The sequence below is a fragment of the Neomonachus schauinslandi genome, chromosome 9, assembly GCF_002201575.2.
Source record: "Neomonachus schauinslandi chromosome 9, ASM220157v2, whole genome shotgun sequence".
NCBI lineage: Eukaryota > Metazoa > Chordata > Mammalia > Carnivora > Phocidae > Neomonachus > Neomonachus schauinslandi.
Genome location: NC_058411.1, coordinates 103,010,809 through 103,031,166, shown reverse-complemented (window position 1 = coordinate 103,031,166; position 20,358 = coordinate 103,010,809). Strand labels below are relative to the sequence as shown.

General features: G+C 42.6%; 1 protein-coding gene across 1 annotated transcript in view; it reads right to left on the bottom strand.

The window, feature by feature from the left end:
* ZNF609 (zinc finger protein 609) overlaps positions 1–6,671 on the bottom strand; it is a 182,404-nt gene extending 175,733 nt beyond the window's left edge. The window contains exon 1 of the mRNA XM_044917905.1: positions 5,794–6,671. Coding sequence (XP_044773840.1) covers positions 5,794–6,540 — 747 coding nt within the window. The 5' untranslated portion in view covers positions 6,541–6,671. The remainder of the gene's footprint in view (positions 1–5,793) is intronic.
* Between the last annotated feature and the right edge of the window lie 13,687 nt (positions 6,672–20,358).

Sequence of the window (20,358 nt, the reverse complement as noted above, 5' to 3'; positions counted from 1 at the left end):
CCAGGGTCCTGGGATCGAGCCCCACATCGGGCTCCCTGCTCTGCGGGAAGCCTGCTTCTCCCTCTCCCACTCCCCCTGCTTGTGTTCCCTCTCTTGCTGTGTCTCTCTCTGTCAAATAAATAAAATCTTAAAAAAATAATAATTGGCAAAGCTGCAATACAAACCAGGTAGTCTGGCTCCAGAGTTTATACTCTTAACCACTAAGTTATAGATAAAAGTTGATGTGAAATTTAAGTTTAGAAAAAAAGCTAGTGTTTTATGTCAGAAGTGGTTCCCAATTCTCACCTTAAAAAGAAAATTTGTCATGGTTTTCAAATGTTAAAGTATATAGCAATTATCTGGAGAGACTTCTGGCAGATTTTTGGGCCACCACTCCTAAAACTTATTTAGCAGAACTGGCGTAGGGTCAAGAATCTGCATTTTGACACTCAGGTGATGTGATACACATGGTTTTATGGGCCACACTTTTAGGGACTCTACTGTAGATGGTAAACTGTAAGGTCCAAAGAGCAGGAAACTTCTCTGTTTTATTCACTAGTACATACCAAGCACCAAGCACAATACCTGGAATCTAAAATGCACTCAATTGTCAACTATATCTCAATTAAATTTTTTAAATAAAAATAAATAAAATGCACTCAGTTAATGTACTGAATAAATGGTATTCAACAGTATATATCATGTCTTTATAAAACAGTTAATATCCACAATACATTTAAGGTCTGCCTACTAGTGATATGTCCAAGAAGCAATAGGGTTTGTTCTCTTACCTGCAATTGCAAAGAAATGGCAATGCCTCAATGCTTACAATGGAAATCTGAATATTCCAGAAAACACACAGACACACACAAAACCAAGCTCAAAGTAGCAGTTTAAAAGTAACTTTCCCTCTTTATATTTTTTTTTTTTTTTAAAGATTTTATTTATTTATTTGAGACAGAGAGCATGAGAGGGAGGAGGGTCAGAGGGAGAAGCAGACTCCCTGCCGAGCAGGGAGCCCGATGCGGGACTCGATCCCGGGACTCCAGGATCATGACCTGAGCCGAAGGCAGTCGCTTAACCAACTGAGCCACCCAGGCACCCTCCCTCTTTATATTTAACAGGATAATAGGATAGGTTTAACACCAGCTGTAAATAGTTCTTTGCAAACATCTTCATCATACCAAGGAAATCTAAACTCAAGGATCCTTTGTTTATTAAGCATCTACAACGTTAAAATCAGTATGAAAAACAATGAAAACAGTTTCAAGAGTGTCTGAGAATTTACATCCAATGTTTCTAAGGTAGTTTTTAGAATGGGAAAACAAAGAATCCCTCATAACAGTTGAAGACTTTTTAAATACCCCAGAACAATATGCCATAAGAACTTGGTCACCAAAAACCTGGTGTCTAAGCCTGACTTTGCTACTGACTACCTGTGAAAGCCTAGGCAAGTCACATGACCTCCCTGGTCTTAGTTTCTCCTTCCATAAAATGAGGAGATTGGACAAGATAATTTTTCTGTGGGACCTCCTTGAATTACAACACCCAGATGGAAAACAGAGCTACTGAAGAAAAAATAAATTAAGCTCAGGCTCTGTTGCATCTCTGTCCCACATAAATATCAATTTCTTTTTAATTTTTTCCATGTAGGAAAATGCTTGAGGGCACTTGGCTTCAGGAAGCATGGCTGACTGCTATGCCATCAATAGCTGAGAAAGAACAGCTAGTGAAGGAGGAAGCTTTAAGAGAGAAAGCCTTGAATCAGAAGGAAAAAAAGACCCGACCTTGGTTGGGCAATGAGGGATTTAACACGAGAGAACTGAGCTGGAAGGCATAAACTAGGGCAGGAAAACAAAACCAAGGGCAAAGGAAGATGCTCTTAGAACACAGGATATGATAGCAAGCATGATCAGAAGGTGAAAGAGCGAAGAGCACACTTAATGGTGTTTTTTTTTCGTTTCTTTTTTTGTATCCTAAAGTAAGGGGGGGAAGTGGTAATATATGTAGCAGTCTGAGAGTAGCAGAAGCTGAGACCCAAAACAGGAGTGCAGACTGTTCTACCTTGCAAGATCAAAAACAGCACCTAAAGAGGCCAGGGGAGCTTCTGGTTGCAAACCTCTAGATCCTTTAGCCACTAGAGCCTACTGGTTACTTCATATGATTTGAAAAAAATGAGTCTCACCTTAAATTCCTGGTATAAGCCCTGATTCTGACAAGAGTCTGTACTGCGGGACAGACTCAGCACAGATACATCACTGACTTCTGTAGTTTGTAAATTCTTTTTTTTCCTTGCCTGTCAGAGTGGCAATGCAAGCACTAAGCTCTAAGCTTGGAACATTCAGGCAGGAACCCTTCCTCCCCTTCCATCCCTAACTTAACAATCTATCAATCAAACCAAAGGCAAGGGAACAGGCAGGAGCCTAAAGGCTCTGTCTTGTTTATTCCTCAACATTCCTTCCCCCATCTCTTTAGGTGGCAGGAAGTATGAGCAGGAGTGTTCAATAACAATTCAGGGCAGCAGCAGTTGCTAAGAGCCATTCTGGTCTCTCCTACAACTCTGGGAAACAGCACAGTGAGCCCTTCCAGAGAAAGGTGTGGTGGAGCCTAAGCAGGATCCCATGAAGGGAAATCCACATTCTTGGCTAACAGGAAATTCCCTCAGCCATAGCCTGAGATACTTACCTTGATGAGAAAGAAGGTCCTGAGGTGGATAATTTGAATACTCAAATCTCCCTCATTAGCTAGTGGTAGACATGTGACAATTCTACCCTACACCACAAACTCTATTTGTCTTCTTCCCTGTTTCCAAGGTGGTGAGGGGTGGGGAGGGTAGGTGGACATGGTTAGGGGGAGACATCAGTCAAGACGCTTCCCAAATTTTGAGTTTTCTTTCTTCATGATAGCTCCCAGCTCAGGGTATATAATTCCCAGATTATATCAAAACATGTTTTGCTGTTTTAGTTCTGTTGGTTGTCCCCACATAGAAGGAACATTCCAAACCAATTAAGGCATAGGCAAGCCCATATCTAAGAGAGAAAATCTTAAAGTTTTCAAAGACTTAGCATATAAGTTATAATCCTTATCATCACTGAGCCCCTATTATACTCTAAACTCTGGAGTCCTTGTTTCCCAAAAGCTGATCTGCTGTAAGAATCCTAGCCTTCTCTTCCCTTAAGTCTTCCCCTCCTCCCATTCTAGAAACACTCTCTCCCTGCAGTGTTTTCATCTCCTAGCAACTTCCTAACATTTATTTAAATAATTATTTCAATGATCAAAGGCTTTATGGAAAAGCACCCCCAGAACCAGACTGTTCAAAAGGGCTGAGGGAATAGGGAAAGGAACTGAGAAACCACGTTTTGGCTTACAGTAACATCAAACTGCACAGCAACTTTCTGCTTCTAAAAGTACCTCCCAGCAATTTTATCTTTCTTCCAAAAACTGAAGCAGTCTCTCTCCCTTTTCTCTCTCATTCCATTGCCCCACTGTCAGTCTCCTTGGGAGACAAGGCTTATATACCACAGCTACATTATGAAGGGGCAAACCTCCCTGGCACCAAGGTGCTTTCTTAGCTGAATACACTGCATCTTTCAGCCCAATTATAATCTGAAGGGCAACCACTCAACTGGTCACGGGACCTCTAAGAGAAAACAGGTTCCAGTGGTGTCTGGGTGGCTCAGTCGTTAAGCGTCTGCCTTCAGCTCAGGTCATGATCCCAGAGTCCTGGGATCGAGCCCGCGTCGGGCTCCCTGCTCCATGGGAAGCCTGCTTCTCCCTCTGCTGCTCCCCCTGCTTGTGTTCCCTCTCTCCCTGCCCCTCTCTCTGTCAAATAAATAAATAAAATCTTTAAAAAAAAAAAACAGGTTCCATTTGCTACTCTGTTGGAGACTATCATGGACATTTAGACGTAAATCCAGCATGAAGCTCAGCATCATTAATCCTTTCACCTGCAGATGACTACTGGGCCTACAAGACTGTGACATGAGTCAAGAGTTCTAAACAGAAAAGAAAATGAAGTCCACTCTCAGAAGTGGCCACTTTTCAGTGTGCCTGAGTGGCTCAGTCAGTTGGGCGTCTGCCTTCGGCTCAGGTCATGATCCCAGGGTCCTGGGATAGAGCCCTGCATCAGGGTCCCTGCTCCAAGGTGAGCCTCCTTCTCCCTTTCCCTGCCATTCCCCCTGCTTGTGCATGCATGCATGCGCGTGCACGCTCTGTCAAATAAATAAATCAATCTTTTTTTTAAAAAGTGGCCACTTTTCAGCATAGGAAGTACAGTGATTATGAACATGGATATATGGCAAGAGTTTATTGCAGCCAGATGTAGGGAACAGTCTAATGGGCCTGGAACAGAAGCAAGAACTCCTGGTACTCCTAGGCCTCTTTAAAACAGTATTACCCATCTGCACCCCAGAGAAAATGGTAAATCACAGCCAGCACAGGATGAGCCATGCCAGTAGCCAGCTGGAACTTGATGCTGCTGAGGTGGACTATAGCATCTGTCACCTAAACACAGGCAGTTTCTCTCTGGCAGCTGCCACTGGTGAAAGGGAATGAACCATTGTGTTATTAGTGGAAGAAAATTCACAGCCCTGTTACCAGGGAAGCCCAGATGTTGCTAAGAGCTACAGATGTGCTGGAGGCAAAGACCAAAATACCTACAGCAAAGACAGCACAGCCTACCACTGGAATCCAGGCACGGAGAGGGCACCACCACACAAACATACACATGCAGCCTCTATTTATTAACACTTACATATGGAAATAGGTATTCCCTGTTGCAGCTGATGTAATTACAGAGAAACCAATTTATACTGCATCTGCTGGGATCAGCTGAAAGCACGGGGTGAGCAAAACACAGCGGAAAAATCAAGAGCCAATGAAGAGCTCATCACCAGGCCAGCCGCTTTGCAGGAAATTGTAAGCTGCTGAAGTTTAAGGCAGCCTGAGCTGACCCTAGACTCACACCTACTCTGCTCCAGCCCTGCAAGCTCTATTTCCTGAGACATGAACTAAGATCATCTTCCCAGAGGAGGAGAGCCCCTTCTGGGGCTGCAAGCACCTGTCCTTTCAACTCAAGCAGGAGGTAAGGTATCATTACACGGTTTGGCAGCTATTAAACCACCAGGACACTGTGATTACCAATATTTGACGTAGATACGTGGCCAAGAACTATACCTTTAATGGCCAAAGAATCTCTTTCAAGGCCAAACATGCATAGCCACAGCACTAACTCGTAAGGCCTTATGATTAAGTACCTCTTAGTACAGTCAGTACCTCTTGCTCCCTTATTTACCTGCCCCTTTGCTCCTTGGTAGCCACCAATAGAACACTTGGTAGATATCATACTATGAAACTTAACCTTTTCTCTTCCAGAAACCCAGCAGCACCATTTATTCCATTAAAAAGAACACTCAACCGAAAGCCTATCATCAACTTATAAAGTTTATCAATGACTCTGAGGATGAAATACCAGCAAGCTGGGGACCACGTAAAGGCTGATGCCAGTCTCCAGCAACAAGTGTCTGAGGGTGGGACAAGGACGAGGTGGCAGGTTCTCAACTTGACTTAAGAGAAAATTCATTCTACCAAGTAGCTGCCCCCAACAATAGATATTCTCCAGGCCTGCTGTTAATGAATCTATAGAGAATCCCCTAATTTGGAACAAAACCACATTATCATTACCAGCTGCTCTGACCTTATAATTGGTCATTACCCACAAACTAATGAGCCTCCCACAGAGTGCACAAAGCATTTAGTGGTTAGTCCAGGGCAGTTCTGACTGGCAGTAGGCAGCCAGATCTGGCCACCTCTTACCTTTTCAGACTTGACTTTCTTTAGCGGGCGACACTCATTCTCCCCTTCCTCTGGCTCCGGTTTAGCTCCCAAAGGATTGAGCGCTGCCCCAGGCTCAATAGCTATACTCCCAAGTGGCTCCACAGCTCCTGTATCCACCCCTGCACTTCCATCATACTGACCACCCCGTCCTCCCAGGGGAACTGGCTGGAGGACCCCAGGATCCTTTTCTGAACAAGTCCCCACTCCTTCGCTTCTCTCCTTCTTGCTCTTAGATGAGCTGTTCTCCTTCTCCTTTTTGGAGCCGGCTACACTGCGGGATGCCTTAGCCGCCTTCTCTGAGCCCTTGGGAGCAATAGCAGCAACCAGGCTTCCTGCATTGGCACCATCTCCTGAGCGTCCCTGCACCTCTTTCTTGCTAGCTGCCCCCTCACTTGGAGTGAACAGGGAAGTCCCTGGAGTGGGTTTGCTAGTGTCTTTGCCACTCTTATTCCTTTTGGATTTTGATTTGCCTTCCTTCCCTTGAGGACCTGGCACTGGGGTCACAAACTTGATGTTGTCTGGTAGTGTGGCCACAGCATTGGGAGCCGGTATCCCCACCTCCTTTGAGCCTGACATTTCCAGTTTCTGCTGGTCCTTTTCCAGATCGGCGTCCAGGTCAATGATGAGATTCCCTACTCCAATGTCCCATTCATCCCCACTGTCGTATGTCTCAACCGGGTTTGCATCCACTCCTTTCCCTCCGGAGGCTCCACTGCTCAAGGACATCTTAGAGTCAACGTCCCACCTCAAGATTCAAGGCTCTTCCTTGCCCCCAGCTTTCCTATTTTCAGCTTCAGCTATGTTCTCAGACCTGCCACATTGGTCAGTACATGCCCAGTGGACAACATCATTGCTGGAAAAAGAAAATTTAAAGAACTGTTAAAGGAAACAATACAGGCAAGGAGAGACAGCCTGAAATAAACTCCCACACAAAACAGACTGTTCCTAGGGGGCTATCACATCACAATGGACAAGACAAACAGGTTCAATTGTATTTCTAACCAAGTCACATTGGACCAGGGAAAAGTTAATTCCCGCTCCATCTCCCCAGGGGAGAGTACAGTATTTCCAAATGCCCGGAGATTCTGTATAAGTCTTAACTAGGAATCCTCTAGAGTTAGTTTCCCATTCCCCAGAGACTTACTTCTACTATCACTGCCAGCTGGCAATCCTCCCTCAATCAATACAGGCCCTGGCACATAACAGACTCAAGCTCTAGCACAACTTTACTCAAACCCCCTTTCTCCTTGCTTCTTCTTGAATTATCAGAGACTCAGAACATGGACTTGCAAAGGCTGTAAAAGCCCTCTATTAACAGGGCCTATCCCTACCAACAATAAGGATGCCTTGTCATTCTACTGTTTGGCGGGGGGGGGAATCTTATTATGGATAAGAGTGAAAGAGAAAAAGCAAGCAGAACTAGGAAAAATATAACAGGATAGAGAACAAATACTGTAGCTAAAGAAGACAATCCTCAGAGAGGACTCAATTAATCAGCTTAATTTCAGTTAAGTAAGCCTTATTCAACTCAAGGTTTCAAATTATGTCCGAAGAGGGTAATGCAGTGTAGCCTTTCCCACGTCCCACTAAAATATCTATGAAGACACACACACATAAACACACATGAAAAAATTCTACCCTGACTGAACACTACTAAAACCCCTAAAAGCAGAGTGTGAAATAATTCTTCACATTTTTACATAAGATTGGTGGCATAGTATTGATAAATACCAAGGCCTTACCACATGAAACAGAGATTGGCTAAAAAAGGGGGGTTGGGGGAGGGAGACAATTTATAACACGCCAGTCTCCTGCCTCGAGACTTCGGGAGTGTACCATCTAGAAAACCTGGCAGCCAACAAATACCATCCATGTATTACTTTATGACAAAGTGAAAGAGTTCTGTTCCTGCTCACTCCCGTCTATCATCTTTCTATATCCATTTAGAAACGAACGCTCATAACAGAGCAAAAGGCAAACAGAGACAAGACCAATTGTACTTTTTCACCTCCTCTCTCAAGACAGTATCAAAGAACCAGGGTGCAGTTACAAGAGAAGACATCATCCCAAGATAGCAGAGCTGTCCCAAGGAAATGCTTGCTAGGAACTGGGATTTAAGAGAGAAAGCTGTGCACACTGATTTGCCATTTAGCTGTAGATATAGAAGAAAATACATCCTTTACACAAGTAGAGAGCTTAGTACCATTAGGAACAACTATTGCTGGCATCGAGTCTACGGAGACCTTACTTCATAAAAGGAAGAGCAAATGGGGGGGGGGTTGATGTAGGAACTATGAAAAAATGCCACCCACAAGGTAAAGGAAACATTATCCCTGAAGTCAGAGAAATGATACCTCTGAAAATATCTAGAATTTTATTTATTTATTTTAAAGATTTACTTTATTTATTCGACAGAGACAGAGAGAGACAGCATGAGTGGGGGGCCGGGAGGGAGAAGCAGACTCCCTGCTAAGCAGGAAACCTGACATAGGGCTTGATCCCAGGATCCTGGGATCATGATCTGAGCTGAAGGCAGACGTTTAACCGACTGAGCTACCCAGGCACCCCAAATATCTAGAATTTTAAAGAAATTTTTGTTGAAATGTTTGGAATTCTCAATACCACCGAAGAAGACTTGGCCTCCAGTAAATATTATCTTTGTTCATTCATTCAAAAAAAAATTGTATTTATTACCTACTATGTGCTAGGTGATGGGAATATAGCAGTGAATAAGTGAATAAGGCAGCAGAAAATGGTACTAGAAATAATTCTATTATGAGGGACAGTGAGCATTTCTAGAAAAGGGAATGCCAACTGAATCTGCACTATAGTGCATCATTAAAGCATGGTTCTTTCCAACATTATAATCTATTACCTCTGCAATCTTTGCAACTGTGTGGCAAGGCTTAGGACATAACGCGTTCACATTCACTTAAGACTCACCCACTTTCCTTCCAAGCTGCACTATCAGTATGTAATTTAACCATTAAAACAACCCTATGTTTGTTTAACCTTGGAAAAACAAAACTTTCAAAAGACTTTCCTCTACAAAACAAAACAAACAAATACAACCTCCCTCTAGAAAACAGGACTATGATGGAAGAGAGACTCTGGGGGAAAGAATATAAAGTACATAAAAATGATAGTGCTCAGAGAGCTTATGACAGTTCTCACTTTACTATACTGGCTGACCTGTCATAGGGAGCAGGATAAATGACATATGCCAGTAAGGAAGAGATAGCATTAAGAAGAAAACAGGCAGAAATGAAAGGATATGAACTTAGACAAAAGGATATGAGGATATGACATTTTTTAAAAAGGAAGAAGGAAACAAAAAATGCACTACCTATTAAAATTCACACAGAAATCAAAAAAGCACAGAACTGAAACTGTGGGAAATGATTCAGTAAACTACAAGAAAACTTGAGATATTTTCCTGGAACATGAAGAAAAAGGACAGCAAAAAGAAAATTAGAGAAATTGAGAGATATATACCATTTAATAGCACTGAAAAGAAAACTGAGGAAACTAGAACAAACGGGAGGAAAGCAACCCATTAAGACATAATAAATGAATAATATCTTGAGCTGAAAAAGATCCTGCATGCAGATTAAAAAGGCTTACTACTCTTTCAGCAAAATCAATTTAAAAAGCCAAACTTGCACACATTCTGGCAAAATTCTCCAATTATAAGGACAAAATTTGGACCAACTTCAGACTGCTCTGCAATATTAAATGTTAAAAAAGAATGAAAAATCTACAGAATTTTGAAGAAAAAAGGTTGTTACTCAAGTTTTACAGTCAAGTTGTTGTCATGAATAAAATAAGGGCACCTGGGTAGCTCGGTCAGTTGGGCATCCAACTCTAGGTTTTGGCTTAGGTCATGACCTCAGAGTTGTGGAATGGAGCCTGTGTCAGGTGCTCAGTACAGAGTCTGTTTGTCCCTCTCCCTTTGTTCCTCCCCCGGTCCCCTCCCCCGACCCAGCTCTCGCGTACACTTTCTCTCCCTCTCAAATAAATACTTTTTAAAAAAGGTAATAGATTTTCAGTTATGTAAAAACATGTACATATCCATCTTGTTAAAAAACTATCTGAAGCCCTAAAATCAGTTCAGTAGCATAAATGTGAACAATTCTTGTAAACACAAATACCAACTGAATTTCATAACCTGAAGAGTAAACTGGATGCAGATATTAAAAATTATTCCTGAAAAGATCTGAGGTAAAATCAATGCCTATAATAATGTAGAACCCAAAATTCAGCCTTAACACTAGTAAGGAAAGACACTTCCTCAAATTCTTCTTGCCCCAATTCTGTATGTCCTGGCAAATTGTTTTGTTTTTCTCTAGTCAACAAAATATATTGCCATTACTTTTTTTTTTTAAATGTGATTCTTCTCAAAGGGAAGCTGGAGAAGAAAACTGAACATCTGGTGGTCTGTGCTCATTTCCAAGTTCTACATTTTAAGTGATATTCATTAAATAGAAGGATGTCCAGAAGAGTATACTGAAAGATCAAAAAGCCATTTTTCATAAGAGCAAAGGTCTTACAAATTGGTATTCCTTAGTCTGGAAAGGAGACTACTGAAGGGAGACAGGTTGCTGAGCTTCAAATATCTGATGGTTGAAATGTAGAAGAGAGAAACTTATCCTGTGATGCTGAGAGTAGAAACAGGACCAATGAATAGAAGTTACAGAATGACAGATGTTTTGGGACACCTGGGTGGCTCAGTCTGCCTTAAGCTCAGGTCATGATCCCAGGGTGCTGGGATCAAGTCCCATATCAGGCTCCTTGCTCAGTGGGAGCGTGCTTCTCCCTCTGCCTGTCTCTCCCCCTGCTTGTGCGAGCTCTCTCTCTCTGACAAATAAATAAAATCTTTAAAAAAAAAAAAGAATGACAGACGTTTTAACTCAGGAAGAAATTCAATAACCTGAGATTTCCAACAATAGCCCACAATGCTTAATGAAGCCGTATCTTTATCACTGAAAGTACTGAGCAGATGGGGCACCTGGGTGGCTCAGTCATTAAGTGTCTGCCTTTGGCTCAGATCATGATCCTAGGGTCCTGGGATCGAGCCCCTCAATGGGCTCCCTGCTCAGCGGAAAGCCTGCTTCTCCCTCTCCCTCTCCCCCTGCTTGTGTTCCCTCTCTCACTCTATCAAATAAATAAATAAAATCTTAAAAAAAAAGTACTGAGCAGAAAAAGCATAATCATCTATCAAGCAAATTACATATAGAATTCCTCTATGTGTGGTAGGGGGTTAGTCTGGACATGTCTAGGGCCTTTTTTAAATCTATAATTCTATTAATGTATCTGTCAAAAAGTGCTTTCCTTCCTAGAAAACCACCCAGAATTTCTGGACCAGGATGCAAACAAAGAAAACATATCCTAAGGACTGATCTTTAGTAGTCACAATGTTCTTTTGAGAGTCACTGTCCTATTTTTGAGGGTATTAAGAGTTTTCATAAATACTACTTTTAACCAGGTGACTTTTCAGAAATCCAGTTTTCCAAACCCCACAGGCTTCACAGTAACCTTGGTGGTACATTTCCAAAGATAACTAAAATTGCCAAGGATTCTTTAATCAGCCTGACTGCAGCAGCCAAACCATTTCCCATCTGCTCCCTACAGCATCCCTGGCTTTAGACTGCTAATAATCAATTCTCTGACAGGTCATTGCAGAGATGTTTAACCACAGCAGGTGGGGCAACTAACATGCTTGCTGGAAATGAAAAGCACTGACCTCTCACTTCCATGGCAGACAAAGTGCAGAATCAGGAGAACCAATACCTTACAGAGACCACAAGGCACTTTCAACTTGCAAGAACTTCTGTAAATATTTTCCTCTCTCTTCTCTCCTTCTGCCTAATTGTACTGCACTTCCTTATTTAGGACCACAATTCACCAGACTCTGGAATTACTTGTCAGTACCATTTATTATTTGTTCCTGCACCTGATCACCAACAACTCCTCTCTGTGCAAATATAGCTAAGGGACCAAGATAGGTCATGATAATCACTCCCCATATCCTTTAGCTGTAACAACAAAAGTTCAAATCCCAGTTTCCTCCCTGGAACCCAATTCCATCTCTCAGACTCCCAACCCACAGACTGGTTTGTAATCACATATTTTGGGTCATTATTTACTTTTTTAAGGCACATGCCATAGATCCCGCTACTTTCCTACCTCAGGAATGAACAAGGACTTCAAGATGGCTAAGAATGATAAAGAGTCTTCATGTGAGGGTCCCCCCACTCCCCAGAGCACATACAGCAACTGACCCTACTGATGTTCAAACATAATAAGGACAGTACTTCTCCCTAGAGGACTATAATGAGAGAGTATCTCTTTAACTGCCAACTACCCACAGATAATCTGGTCTAAGTAGCAAAGAGTCCAATGTTCTCCTGTAAATTTATCTGCCCACCCCTCTTCTTATAGGTTTTGGATCAATCTTCTTATAGGCTTTGGCCTGAGTGACAGCTGTATGTGAGTGTGTATAATCTGCTTGGGACCATACAAGTCATACACATTTATTTTTTTTTTAAAGATTTTTTATCTATTTATTTGTCAGAGAGAGAGAGATCACAAGTAGGCAGACAGGTAGGCAGAGGGAGAGGGAGAAGCAGGCTTCCCACCGAGCAGGGAGCCTGATGCAGGGCTCGATCCCAGGACCCTGAGATCATGACCTGAGCCGAAGGCAGACACTTAACTGACTGAGCCACCCAGGCGCCCCAAGTCATACACATTTAAATGTGAAGGTGATCTGTCTGGCTAGGCAGTTCCCTCCAAAGGCTGTATGGTCAAAAAAAAAAAAAGAAAAAAAGCTATACCCAATTTTAAGAAGATAGCATGGTGTAGAAAAAAGAACACTGAACTTAGAATCAAGATACGATTTCTGGGGCACCTGGCTAGCTCAATCAGAAGAACATGCAACTCTTGATCTTGGGGTTGTGAGTTTGAGCCCCACGTTGGGTTTTGAGATTACTTTAAAGAAAATAAACTTAAAAAAAGTGATTTCTGGGGCGCCTGGGTGGCTCAGTTGGTTAAGAGACTGCCTTCAGCTCAGGTCATGATCCTGGAGGCCCGGGATAGAGTCCTTCCTTCATCAGGCTCCCTGCTCAGCACGGAGTCTGCTTCTCCCTCTGACCCTCCCCCCTCTCATGTGCTCTCTCTCATATAAATAGATAAAATCTTAAAAAAAAAAGTGATTTCTGGGAGCACCTGGTTGACTCAGTCAGTAGAGCACGCAACTCTACTTTTTTTCTTTTTTAAAAGATTTATTTATTGGGACGCCTGGGTGGCTCAGTCGTTGGGCGTCTGCCTTCAGCTTAGGTCACGATCCCAGGGTCCTGGGATCGAGCCCCGCATTGGGCTCCCTGCTCCGCAGGGAAGCCTGCTTCTCCCTCTCCTACTTCCCCTGCTTGTGTTCCCTCTCTCACTGTGTCTCTATCAAATAAATAAATAAAATCTTAAAAAAAAAAAGATTTATTTATTTGAGAGTGTGTGTGGGAGTGGGGAGGGGCGGATTTTAAGCAGATTGCAGATTGCACATTGAGCTTGGAGCCTGACTTTGGGCTTAATTTCGCAATCCTGAGATCGGGACCTGAGCTGAAACCAAGAGTTAGATGCTTAACTATGCCACCAAGCACCCCATTTTTTTTTAAGATTTACTGGAGCACCTGGGTGGCTCAGCTGGTTGAACATGGGACTCTTGATTTTGGCTCAGGTCATGTGATCTCATGGTTCGTGAGATCAAGCCCCCAGTCGGCTCCATGCTAGGCGGGGAGTTGGCTTGAGATTCTCTCTCCCTCTGCCCCTCCCCCCTGCCACACACGTGCTCTCACTCTAAAATAAATCAATCTTTTGAGAGAGAGAGAGAGAGCGCAAGCACATGGTGGGGGAGGGACAGAGGGAGAGGGAAAGCAAGAATCTCAAGCAGACTCCCCGCTAAGCACAGAGCCAGAGGTGGGGCCTGACCTCAAGACTCTGAGATCATGACCTCAGCCAAAATCAAGTCAGAAGCTTAACTGACTGAGCCACGCAGGGGCCCCCTAGAGCATGCTACTTTTGATCTCAGGGTCATGAGTTCGGGCCCCATGTTGAGTGTAGAATTTACTTAAAAAAAAAAAGAGAGAGATGTGATTTCTGGACTCAAATTTCCACTGACCCTAGCCAAGTTGCTTCATTAAATATTCTCATTTATAAAATGGAGGAAGCATCCATCATGGTTCTAAGCATATTGTGAGCATACAAATTTGAGAAGTATAAGACAACTCAAAAATATAAAATGAGGGGCGCCTGGGTGGCTCAGCTGGTTAAGCGACTGCCTTCAGCTCAGAACCCTGGGATCGAGCCCCACATCAGGCTCCCTGCTCAGCGGGGAACATGCTTCTCCCTCTCCCTCTGCCTGTCACTCTGCCTTCTTGTGCTCTCTCTCTCTCTGTGCCAAATAAGTAAATAAAATCTTAAAAAAATAAATAAAAATATATAAAATGACCCAAATATTCTTATACTGTTCTAGTGTCTGAACTTAAAGAGTACTATTTCACAATTAGACCTTATACAGAGTATCAAGGTATTTAAAAAAATAAAGGAAAAATGTTTAAAAATTTTTTACAAATTAAATTACAGATAGTAGTGATATCAACCTAAGTTCTATGAAAGAAAAATGACAATCCATTTTTCTTTCTCTTTTTCTTTCTTTCTTTAAAGATTTTATTTATTTGACAGAGATACAGACAGAGAGCACAGAATGGCAGAGGGAGAGGGAGAAGCAGGCTCCCCACTGAGCAGAGCGCCCGATGTGGGACTCGATCCCAGGACACTGGGACCATGACCTGAGCTGAAGGCAGATGCTTAACCGACTGAGCCACCCAGGTGCCCCAGCAATCCATTTTTCTTCCATGAACTCAGCAGTCTGAATTTTCTCTTTAGGATACTCCTTAACTTCAGAGGCGGCTAAAACCCTACACCACAGTGACAGACAGACTCCATCTTCCTTCAAAAATCCCTTAGGGCCAAGGTACCCATCTCAAAGCTCACGGTTTTAACATCTGGACTCTCTTTTCTTTTATCACCTGTTCTAACCCACTAGGTTGTTGACCCCACTGATAGGACAGGACTTCAAATCTAAATTATGTGAGATTCGTGGGTTTGATGCTCCAGGGAAAGGTCAACAAACCAATGGGATACAACAAAGCTGCTACAAGAAAACCATATTATACCATCTTCCCTAAATTCCAGAGGCTACTCTGAAATCAGTTTGTGCTTAGCCAGCCTCTGGTGAGGCTAGTACAACATGTAAACCACCCTCAGTGACTCTGAGCTTACCCAGCTGGAAGAACAGGCATCTCCCTCTCCACCTGCCACACTTCATAGGAGCTCACTAATCAACTGAATTTCCACCTAGGGCTCTAACGAGAAACAATCAACTTTCCTTTGGGTCTCTCCCTTAATTTATTACATTAATTACTGTAACAAAGGAACTGTGTCATCTCCTCAAGTACCATAGCTCTCAGCTTGTATCTCCAATGGGGGATCAGATAAAAAACAGACTAACAGTGCCAATTTGAGAAGACGGATCCAATTCAACAGGGCTCATCTGACCATGTATCACCTAAGGACAGAAGAGTAAAAAGTATGGTATCTCTCAGTCCCTGAGTGTTTTTATGCTGCATCTCATGAATAGTTTTATGGTCCTCACAGACTGCTATTCTCAGACAAAGATTATGAGGCTTGACCTGTTTCTTTTCACAAAAGCAACTGACACTTCCACCAGGACATAGCTTTTCAACAGGCTCAGGCTTAGAGCTTTGGTGTTTGCTGATACTGCTCTGTGCCAGCATACATCTCACAACAGGCTGAACAGTACACTAAATATGTAAATAATTCAGTCCCAGCTGTACAGGCATTCATTTGGTGGAAGCAGTCCACAGAGAAAACCCTTACCAAGACCTATGTGTAAGTAGGCCAAGAAGCAGAAGGCAAAGACCATCTAAATAATAAAGCTCCACCATCCCCCTTTCCCCTAATAATTGGAGGACTATAGAGCCTTTATAATTTAGTTCTAATCCCCAGAAGTAAACTTTCTATGCTAAAGAGAAAGAGGTGGTCAGATTCTCAGGAAAAAAGTGAATAGTGGAGAGGGCTAGGAATCAGATCTAAGAAATCAGTCCTCCACACAGAACTGTGTGAAAGCTTTTCTCTATGTCAATTATCTCATTTCTAAAACAGGTGATAATGTGGGAGAAATTCATGGGCATGAGGGAAAAGAAATAACCCAAGCATTTCTCAGGAAATACAAGGAATTACCTTCACTTTTTATTGACCTCACCTCCCTTCCTAAATTATACACAAGAGCTACTATGCTATACTAACTATAAAGAGCAAAGAAAAACTTTCTATCAAAAGGTACTATCTACACTGTTAGCCATTAAAAAATGGTGGAATCCACATGTACACCTGTAAGGCTATCTAAGCCATGTCTACCCTCCTTCTCCAGTCCTATCTCATGACCACACTCTGTCCTCTGCACCACTCTCTCACCTTAATGCCTCACAGCTTTTACCTGAAAGGCATTCCCTGTGCACACCCTACCTCCCAATGTGTGATGACTTGTTTAATATTTGTTTCATCCATTCAACTGCAAGCATCCTGAGGACAGGGCTGTCTCTTTTGCTCACCACTGTATCTTAATAACAGTGTTTGGTTTATAGTCAGCCCTCAATAAATATTTTGGTCAATAAATGAGAGAGGGATGGATGCCTGGGTGGCACAGTTGGTTGGGCATCCAATTCTTGAATTCAGCTTGGGTCATGATCTCAGGGTCATGGGACAGAGCCCCACATTGGGCTCTGCACTTAGCTCAGAGTCTGCTTGAGATTCTCTCTCCCTCTCCTTCTGCCCCTCCCGCTCATGCTCCTTAAATAAATAAATCTTTTAAAAATAAATAAGTGAATAAATGGATGGGTGGATGGATGAGTGGATGGATGAATGGATGAATGAATGAATGAATGAATGAGGGAGTGAACACTGCTTTCTCCTCAATAGGCAGAATCATAATGGTGCCCAGGCTGCCATTTCTCCTCTCCATTCTTACTTCAATTTCATTTGTGTCTAGTTACAAACTGTCTCAATTACCTGACAGTCTTCAAACTTACTAGAACAGAATATGGATTCCTCTCTCTAGAAGGAATCTAGGGGGAAAGCTACGAAACAAAACAGTCTCCACATTCCTTAAAATACTTATGTGTTCCTGAGTATTCTCTTAACCTTCAAATAGTTCCATCCATACACAATGCAGATGCTTCCCAAAATAGGGCTAGTACACAAATCAGGTGTTCTGGACATAACTGACTCCTGAGAACCCTCATGTATATACTTAAATGTATGATAAATTCTATCAAACTTAAACCACTCAGTTTTCACATTTTAAACATCTATAAATCAAAGATGACAGAAGTCAGAAAAGTGGTCATGTCTGTGGGGGTGGTGGTTAATGACTGGGAAGAAACATGAGGGGATCCTGTGGGGCTGGAAATGTTCTATATCTTGAACTGGATGGTGGTTATATGGCTGTACAAATATGTAAAAATTGAGCTGTACACTTAAGATTATTGAACTTAATGTACTTTATTACATGCACATTATACTTAAAAAAAAAAGTAAAATAGTAAATACCTATGAACAAGAGAACTGCATTACTGGATCATGTTCCTGGCCCTAAAGCAGCATTTTATGCAATCATGGTAATAGGGAATCATGGCATCAATCTTCACAAGTTAGGACATTTAGGGGGAATGGTAAGAAGGAAAAGAAAGAAAAAGGAAAGGAAGAAGCTAACTAATTAAGCATTACCCTATGTTTGACTATATTGTGAGATTTACAAATCTGTTGAAGAATCTGAAAAGATTAGTGATAGGGATGTAACAACAAGCTAAAATAAACAAAGTAATGATATTAAATCATGGAAAAAACAAAAATTGTACAAGAAAACATAATAGCAGTATACAAAATGGCCCAACAGTAAAATATGTCCTTAACACAATAATGAGTACTTATTTAACGAAAAATGTGACACAACTATACTAAGAGTATTTGGTAAGGAAAGGACAGTGGAAAGCATATCGTTATTTTGATACAGGAGTAAATCTAAGAAAAAGACTAAGTGGTGTAAAGATGTTGCCTATAGGGATTAAAACTTGGTGGTGGGAAGGTATAAAAAGTGGATTACTGATTTTCATTAAAAGCCACAGTACTACTTGATTTTCAATATAAAGTTCATGGAAAGACAAAAACAAAAAAGTCTATGTATTAATTTGATAAATAAAACACATTTTGAAATAATTATATAAAAAGGATATACTCCCCCAAACATCCCTGGATTCCCTTAATAGGTTATCATAAGGGGTGCCTGGGTGGCTCATCTGGTTAAGTATCTGCCTTTGGCTCAGGTCATGATCCCAGGGTCCTGGGATCAAGCCCTGCATTGGGCTCCCTCCTCAGGGGGAGCCTGCTTCTCCCTCTCCCTCTGTCCCTACCCTTGCTTGTGCACTCTTTCACTCATTCTCTCTCAAGTAAGTAAATAAAATCTTTAAAAAATATGTTATCATAAAATGTATCAATACAGGGCGCCTGGGTGGCTCAGTTGGTTGGGCGACTGCCTTCGGCTCAGGTCATGATCCTGGAGTCCCGGGATCGAGTCCCGCATCGGGCTCCCTGCTCGGCAGGGAGTCTGCTTCTCCCTCTGATCTTCCCCCCTCTCATGCTCTCTCTCTATCTCATTGTCTCTCAAATGAATAAATAAAATCTTTAAAAAAAAAAGTATCAATACAGTCATTTATTAAAAATTTTATGGGAGGGGCACTAGGGTGGCTCAGTTGGTTAAGCATCTGCCTTTGGCTCAAGTCATGATCCCAGGGTCCTGGGATTGAGCCCTGCGTCGGGCTCCCTGCTCAGTGGAGAACCTGCTTCTCCCTCTGCCTCTGCCATTCTTGCTCAGCGGGAGAGTCTGCTTCTCCCCTTCTCTCTGCCCCTTACCCCTTCTCGTGCTCTCTCTCTTTGCTCACTCTCTCTCTCATATAAACAAAATCTTTTTTAAAAAATCTAAAAAGAAAATCTTATGGGAGATGGGTGGAAGGACAGCAGAAATGAGGTAGATGTGGCTATACAAGGGCAATGTGAGGGACCTCTGTGGTGATAAAACTGCTTTGTATCTTGACTATGGTGGTAATAAAACGGCAGAGAACTAAATATATACACTCATGAATGGGTACAAGTAAAACTGAAGAAATTTGAACAAGATGGGTAGATTGTATCAATGTCAGTATCTGGTTGTGATATTGTACTGTAGTTTTGCACGATATGACTATTGGGGGAACCTGGGTAAAGGGTACAAGGGATCCCTCTGTACTATTCTTTTTTTTTTTTTTTTTAAAGATTTTATTTATTTATTTGACAGAGAGAGACACAGCGAGAGAGGGAACACAGGGGGAGTGGGAGAGGGAGAAGCAGACTTCCCGCGGAGCAGGGAGCCCGATGCGGGGCTCGATCCCAGGACCTGGAATCATGACCTGAGCCGAAGGCAGACGCTTAACGACTGAGCCACCCAGGCGCCCCTCCCTCTGTACTATTCTTACAACTGCATGAGAATCTACAATCATCTCAAATTTAAAAGTTTTAAAAATCATTGAAACAAGGACACCTGGGTAGCTCAGTCAGTTAAGTGTCTGACTTGATTTTAGCTCAGGTCATGATCTCATGGTGGTGGCATGGAGCCCCACACTGGGTTCCGTGCTCAGTGGGGAGTTGGCTTGAGATTCTCTTTTTTCCCCTCTTCCTCTGCCCCTCCCAGAGTGGAGCCCAAAGTAGGGCTGAACTCACAACCCGGAGATTAAGACCTGAGCTGAGATCAAGAGTCAGATGCTTGGGGCACCTGGGTGGCTCAGTTGTTAGGCATCTGCCTTTGGCTCAGGTCATGATCCCAGGGTGCTGGGATTGAGCCCCTCATCAGGGTCCCTGCTCTGCGGGAAGCCTGCTTCTCCCTCTCCCGCTCCCCCTGCTTGTGTTCCCTCTCTCGCTGTCTGTCAAATAAATAAAAATAAAATCTTAAAAAAAAAAAAGAGGGCACCTGGGTGGCTCAGTTGTTAAGCGTCTGCCTTCAGCTCAGGTCATGGTCCCAGGGTCCTGGGATCGAGCCCCGCATCAGGCTCCCTGCTCCGCGGGAAGCCTGCTTCTCCCTCTCCCACTCCCCCTGCTTGTGTTCCCTCTCTCACTGTGTCTCTCGCTGTCAAATAAATAAAATCTTAAAAAAAAAAAAAAGAGTCAGACGCTTAACCAACTGAGTCACTCCAGGTGCCCCAATAATATTCTCTGTCTTTAAAAGATGAATTTTTTTGACAGGTCTTCATTAAAGCCTTTACCTCCTTTGGTCAACAGCTCTGGTATGTATTTCTTGGGGATCAAAAGAACACACAGTTATCACAAATATAAACAAACCTTGGTTTTGCGGAGGGATGTTTATTTTTATCTTTATTTAGTTCT